Here is a 7,530-nt window from a genome sequence, read left to right on the forward strand (position 1 = left end):
ATTGCTCGCCTTTACAAATGATAATCATAAATGGGTAAATATTTAATTGGTAATTTTTAAAAACCTTATAAATCCTAGTTGGCATTAAAAACAAAAAACAAAATGTTTGTTTGACATGATGATAAGAACTCTAATACTTGTTTGCGGTCTATTTTAATCTACGTGGTAGGTAAATATTGGAAGTTTATAGCTAACAAAGTAATCTACAAATGTCTACGAAAAACTTGTCTATAGCTAAAGAAACGGACAATGACAACACATAAATCATGCCTAGGACTTATCCAAAATAATCCCTCTATATAAAGCTCCAAGAGGATGGAAGGATGATCTTGTGTGTGATGTTAATTATCACAATTATGACGACAACAAGAACTTTATTATTACTACTCATTGTTTGTTTTTTAATTTCTCCATCCTTAGCAACAAATGTTACCTATGATGGGAGAGCAATTATCATTAATGGAGAAAGACGAGTTCTCATCTCGGGTTCAATTCATTATCCACGCAGCACTCCTGATGTAAGTCCTATTATATTGTCTCACCGACAAACTTTTATTTTTAAAGTGCCTTGTTGCTATATGATTTGTCTCACATATATAGTGCATATATTTTTAATATTTACGGAACGATTTTTATGTATACAATATTATTTTAAATTCTACATAAAAGTTTAACGATTTAACTTCATAAATATAGAGAAATATTATATATAGAATAGTTGCTTAAATAATGATACTATTAAAATAAGCATTTATACTAAACAGTTATTAAGAAAATATAATTGTTTAAGATGTCATATTAGTCCCTTTAATCATGAACAAAGATATAATTTTTTCAGAAAATTATATTTTTAGTCTTAAAGTGTACTTGTTCAATTTTAGTCTTATTATCTACAAATTCACATTCTTAGTACATTAATTTGTATATTTTCTAATTTTTATCATATTATCTACAAATTCACATTCTTAGTATAATAGCTTGTGATTTTTTCTAGTTTTGGTCCTGTTATCTATACATTCATATTTTTAGTTTTGTAACTTGTATTTTTTTCCAATTTCAAACTTTTTTTTACCGTAAATTCCAATTGACCACCGATAATTGCCTAGCTGGCGACATCGATGCTAACATGGAAAATAAATTTGAAATTTTTTTGCTTATGGTGGAGAAAAATGGGGGATCGCCATTTAGGTTCCATGTGTGTATCGCCTCCGCCAGCTAAGTCAATTACCGGTAGTCAATTCAACTTTCAAGCAAAAAAAAAAGATTGAAATTGAAAAAAAAAAAAAATACAAGTTAATATACTAAGAATGTGAATTTATAGATAACATGACCAAATTGAAAAAAGATATATATAAGTTAATATATTAAGAATGTAAATCTGTAGATAACATGAACAAAATTTTATATATATATATATATATATATATAATTTACAAGATTAAAAATATAATTTTCCTTAATTTTTTTCATTGTTTGTATTTATGTTTGATATTTCCATTCCATATCAACTCGATTATCAATATAAGCAAACAAATTGAAGATAAGCATCTTCCTTCCCACCAGCCTTATCCTTTCAATCCAACATATTTTGCATATGCTAAAGTGACAAGTTTTGATGGATTTTGGTTTCTTTCAGATGTGGCCAGGCCTCATTCAAAAAGCAAAGGAAGGAGGACTTGATGCCATTGAGACATATATCTTTTGGAATGCTCATGAGCCTACCAAAAGAGAGGTTTAATTTCTAACTACCCTTATTGTGATGCATCATGTGCCTATATTGCAACTGTAATAACCTTCCTAACCTTTGTCTATTTTTCTCTACTCCCAACAGTACAATTTTAATGGAAACTTGGACTTTATCAAGTTCATCAAGATTGTTCAAGATGCAGGCCTTTTTGCAATTCTTAGAATCGGACCATATGTTTGTGCTGAATGGAATTATGGGTAACCTAAACAACTTCATTTGCATAATATTGTTTCCATGTATGATGCTAGCTAGAATATATGAAGATTGTTTTGACTCCTCTCAGTGGGTTTCCTGTGTGGCTACACCAAATTTCAGGAGTTGAAATGAGAACTGATAATGAAATATTTAAGGTACTATCATATATATGCACTTAGCTTGACTCTTGAATTCAACTCTTAATTTTTTAGATTACTTTTTTATGTTACCATCTGATATTGTGTAGGCTGAGATGCAAAATTTCACCACTTTGATTGTTAACATGGTCAAGAATGAACGTCTCTTTGCATCACAAGGTGGACCGATCATCATAGCCCAAGTATGCTCTAAGAAAATAAAAGAAGACACTTCCAAATGTTAATTCTTCTTTCAATTCCATGCATGTCTTCTTCAAACTTCGACACATATTTTTAATTATGTAGTTAACTTAGAATAGTAGCTATCTTAGACAAAATTTGAATAGATACCATAAAATTATGTAGTTAATTTGATTATTAATTACTTTGTCATCTTTTATACCTTGTGTACCAAAGTTGCAATGACCTCTAACCATTTCATTATCATTGAAAGACCAACTAAACTTGTGACGTGTACTCCTCAGATTGAAAATGAGTATGGCAATATCATGGACAAGTATGGATCTGCTGGGAAACGATATATCCAATGGTGTGCAAACATGGCAGAAACACTTAATATAGGTGTGCCATGGATAATGTGCCAACAAGCGGATGCCCCACCTCCTATGGTAAATGCATAATTCTTAAATATTTTATTTCGAAAGCATCAAGTAACATGACTAATTAAAATTTTATTATGAATATATTGGCTAACTTCCCTCTTGCAAGTATTTTTATAATAAGGTAAATGATAAAATTGTTGATCAAATGAGCCTATGTACAATCATGAAATCAAGATCATTTTGAACAATCTATAGGTGCATCTATATATCATGACAAAAAAAATTAATTCATTTGGTGTAAATTGTATATATTTTTTCTCCTTCTTAACAGATAAACACTTGTAATGGTTTCTATTGTGACAAGTTTACACCAAATCGTCCAACTAGCCCTAAAATGTGGACAGAGAATTGGACGGGATGGTAAGTTTAGTTTTTTCTATTATTATAATGAGTATTACACTTCTTAAATAAAATATGAAATAACTAAATGATGAATTGCTCAGGTTTCAAAATTGGGGGCAAAGTAAACCACATAGGCCTGTCGAGGACATAGCTTATGCCGTTGCAAACTTTTTTGCATCGGGAGGAACTTTGCAAAACTATTATATGGTTTGAAATCTATAACTAATGTTTCATTGTTACTTACTAACTTACATTAGCTCCTCGCATATCATTATTTCTTTTCAATATTTTCTGAAATTCATGTGGTAATAGCATAATTATTTCCAGTATCATGGAGGAACAAACTTTGGTCGGACATCGGGAGGCCCATATATAGTAACGTCGTACGATTATGATGCTCCTCTAGATGAATATGGTATAAATTTCATTAATCCATTTTTACAACATTTATTATCCAAAAGACAAATTATTTTTACTTAATCCAAAACATTATTAAAAATTAGTGACTTGCATGATTCTTTTCTTATCCTAAATATAGGGAATATAAGGCAACCCAAGTGGGGACACTTAGAGCAATTGCATAATGCCATAAAAGTAATGGAAAAGGTTCTCGTATATGGAGTTGCCAATACTACAAACTTAGGAGCTGGATTAACAGTAAGTCTACTGCTTACTTCATATATATAAGATAATATTTCGTCTAGTTCATAGAAAATAATACTATACTACTAAATTGCAGGTGACGAAATACATTGCAAATGGGATTAGTGATGGTTGTTTTTTGATAAATGCTAATCAATCAACTGATACCAACCTGACATACAATGGAAAGATATATTTTGTCCCTTCCAAATCTATCAGTATCCTTCCTAATTGTGAGAAAGAAGTGTATAACACTGCTAAGGTAATATTTAGGCATCTTTTGAAAAGCTAACATGTTTGTAATTGATGATATACATTTTAAATTTGTAACAAAATATATGAGAAAAATTCTTGAGAAGTGAAATTATTATTTATAAATAAATCAAACTTAGTCACCTTGTTCCATGTTGAGAGATAATTAATTTTTTATTCTTAAATACTACACTCCATGAAAGCAGGTGAATGCTCCAACCACTTTAATAGTCACAAAGCCTACTGGATCAATTTTCAATTGGCGATGGCGGCCTGAGATACTGACAACTATTCATGAAAAAGGAGCATTTTCTAACAACTCTTTATTAGAGCAGATCCTGACTACTGGTGATACTAGTGATTTCCTATGGTACATGACTAGGTAATTGGTTTTTACCTCAATTAAATCAATTTTTGTAGGTTTCCACATAGGATTGAAAAATATGATAATTTACTTGTGCAAAAGAGAATAAAGAACTCACTTTTGATTTGTCCCTTTCGGAGCAATTGTAGGTGACATAACTATGATTTATTCTTCCACATGTTACAGAATTGATTTGAACAAGTTCCGCCAATATTGGAGCAAGAAAATGAAGCTTCATGTTAATACAAAAGGGCATATTATTCATGCTTTTGTTAACAAGCACTTTATAGGTGATCATTCTTTGCTAGTTTATTCTCAATGTTATATGGTGTTCTACTTAATAATCTCCATCATTGAAGTTCCGTCTATACCTTTTTGATTAATTATTGAATCTAATTGGCCATTATTTCTAGTTGTCTAAATTTTAGATTAGTAAAATGATGCAAAAAGTTTTTGATTAAATATTTATTTATTTTTCAAATTATTGATGATTACTAGCTAGGGTGAAAATTTTAGAGAAGAATCTAATGAAGTTTATCAACCAGGTTCACAATATGCTGTGAATGGAGTGTATGAGTTTGTCTTTGAGCAGACAACAAAAATACGAAAAGGGCACAATTACATAGCCCTTCTTAGTTCTACAAACGGACTTGCGGTTTGTATTTCCTTCTATTGAACATGTTTTTATTCTATATCATTTCTTATAGTCAACAAGATATTTTATTAATATTCGTCAAAATAATATGAAAAGATGAAATTTTCCTTTTTTTTTCAAACAATTATGATCATACATCCAACAATTAAGGAAATTGTGAATTAAAATATTAGAGCGTGAAAATTAAAAAAGTTATGGACATATTTGAAAGATCATAAATTGATATGAAGGAGAAAAATATTCTACTATTTTTCTTTCTCTCATGACACTAAGCACAAAAGTTTTTTCTTGTATATCTTAGAATAACACATTTTAAGATAAAGATTGTATCTCAATATTACTTTTTACATAAAGTTACTTGTTTTGGTTTTACAATATCTTTGTTTTAATGGAAATAACATGTTTTTAAAACCATTAATCTTATTTATTTTATTTTTCTTCCAACTGGTTCTTGGAATTAAAACCTTGCTAACAATATTGTATTATGTTTGTTGCACTGGTTAGAATTATGGAGCATATTTTGATTTACAAAGGGCCGGAATCGATGGTGGTCCAGTCAACCTTATTGGATACGGAAATGCAACAATCAACTTGACATCAAACACATGGACATATAAGGTACCATCAAGTACATATTTTAGAAGATTCATTTAAAAATTATACCGTGTTACAAAAAATCTTGAAACCATTCTATAATTGTTCTAAGATTGGGTTGAATGGAGAGGATGAGAAATTGTACTTGCCATCACAACAACATAGTATCAAATGGTTTTCTGGTCATCTACCTATTAATAGACCGCTTATATGGTATAAGGTAAGACATTTTTAGTCTTTCTATTATAAGCACAAATTCACATTGTAATATTAAATTGTCTTTGTTGAACTACTATAATCATATACTTAATTTGTTCTTTTTTTTTAATTACAATTATGAAATAGTTGTTATTTTATTATCACAGACTATATTTGAGGTTCCTGAGGGAAATGATGCTTTGGTACTCGATTTGCAAGGCATGGGAAAAGGGTATGCTTGGGTGAATGGACATAGCATTGGTCGATATTGGCCATCCTTCATCGCTGATGATGAAGGATGCGGACCTTGTGATTACAGGCATGAGTATGACTCAAACAGATGTAGAACTGATTGTGGAAAGCCTTCTCAAAGATGGTAAGTGTCTCAATCATTTTAATTTTGGATACTTAAGTTCTATAATACTTTTAAATATTATAAAATTATGGTAAAATGTCATATTTTTTCCGTAAAACATCATTGTGATTTTATATAGGTTTGCAAGATAGTAAACTCTAGTAAATGAGGCATTCAGACAAGTTTTCTTAAGTACAAACTACTGCAACTTTTTACTTAGCTAAATTTTGATCATGTCAAATATTGTATTCACCCCTCCATAAGGCTACACAATATAATATTAAAAGAACATCAACTAAATGTTTATATTTAAAATATTCCATCTTAAATTAGCTTGCACGTGAGAACTTGTTTTATTTTTTTTTTGTTTCTCATTATATTTTTTTCAGTTAATATGGATATGAATTGTTTAAGGAATTTTATAAAAAATCTCAGGAAGAAAATGTGGATATTAATTCGAGATGCATATCTCTTCTTGTGCAATGATTTTACATTGGTCCTAAGTGCATAATTTCAAATAGGTACCATGTTCCCAGATACTTCACAACCAAAGGGCTCAATACATTGATCTTATTTGAAGAATTTGGAGGAGATATATCCAAAATAAGTCTCCAAAAAGTGTCGTCCGTTGCGACTACATTTTGAGGCTTATTTGCGAAAGGATATTGTGATGCTCTTGATGTCATGTCAATAACACATAAGGTAAGAAAGATCTTAGTAATAAGATAATTATAATTTGAATATAACAACAAAATTAAGTAATATATTATTAACATTTTCTGATTACAGGCATGTACTTCCCAAGCTCGATGCTCAATCGATTTACAAAGAGTGCTTTTAAATTTAGTACGTGGATGTAATAATCTTAGCAAAGGAGTAGTGGTGCAAGCAAGATATTGATTAGTTGTTTAATTTTCTTTGGTTTTCAATAAGAGGATGCTAAATTCTGAGTATTGTACATTGCCCAACCATATTTTATTCCTTGAATAAAATTTCTTATTACTAAATTTGAGATGGATGTCTAAGCTAAATGTAATCGTCTAAACTCTTTGAATAATATATGAAAGTGTTGTACATCACTATATCTACTAATATATATATTAATTGAGAACTTAGCAAGTTAAAGGTGTGCCATAATCCATCTTGATTTGGTTAAATTGTATAAGTGCAATGGTTATCACGAGTTGTTAAGATTATTTCACCTATTTCAATGTAATTGGGCCACTAATCGGTTAATATGATTTAATATATATGAAAAAGCTTGATGGTTGTCATCATTTTCCAACCTTATAAATTATTACTTTAAATTTACACTACATCACCATCTTTTTATTGTTGTTAGGGGCACCACATTAAACTTAAACTTTGAAGTATGACTAAATTTAAAGTTGTGTTGTACTGATAAATGTTGTCAAAGTGTGCAGGT

General features: G+C 29.8%; 1 protein-coding gene across 1 annotated transcript; it reads left to right on the forward strand.

The window, feature by feature from the left end:
* Positions 1 to 356: 356 nt before the first annotated feature.
* On the forward strand, positions 357 to 6,749 carry LOC121978583 (beta-galactosidase-like). The gene is made up of 18 exons (XM_042530911.1): positions 357 to 518; positions 1,637 to 1,732; positions 1,832 to 1,944; positions 2,031 to 2,097; positions 2,190 to 2,282; positions 2,565 to 2,708; positions 2,974 to 3,062; positions 3,146 to 3,251; positions 3,372 to 3,459; positions 3,583 to 3,701; positions 3,784 to 3,948; positions 4,145 to 4,320; positions 4,489 to 4,592; positions 4,848 to 4,957; positions 5,462 to 5,575; positions 5,664 to 5,771; positions 5,917 to 6,125; positions 6,626 to 6,749. Exons 1-18 carry the CDS (start codon positions 357 to 359, stop codon positions 6,747 to 6,749), a joined length of 2,187 nt encoding a protein of 728 aa, XP_042386845.1.
* Positions 6,750 to 7,530: the final 781 nt, after the last annotated feature.

Source organism: Zingiber officinale, chromosome 4B, assembly GCF_018446385.1.
Source record: "Zingiber officinale cultivar Zhangliang chromosome 4B, Zo_v1.1, whole genome shotgun sequence".
NCBI lineage: Eukaryota > Viridiplantae > Streptophyta > Magnoliopsida > Zingiberales > Zingiberaceae > Zingiber > Zingiber officinale.

What these genes read in the sequence shown, in the direction of transcription:
- LOC121978583 (XM_042530911.1), top strand. Translation starts at nt 357, where the DNA reads ATGACGACAACAAGAACTTTATTATTACTACTCATTGTTTGTTTTTTA. An exon ending in TGCTCCTCTAGATGAATATG is followed by an intron (nt 3,460 to 3,582) that starts GTATAAATTTCA and finishes TCCTAAATATAG; the next exon opens with GGAATATAAGGCAACCCAAG. An exon ending in AAGTGTATAACACTGCTAAG is followed by an intron (nt 3,949 to 4,144) that starts GTAATATTTAGG and finishes CCATGAAAGCAG; the next exon opens with GTGAATGCTCCAACCACTTT.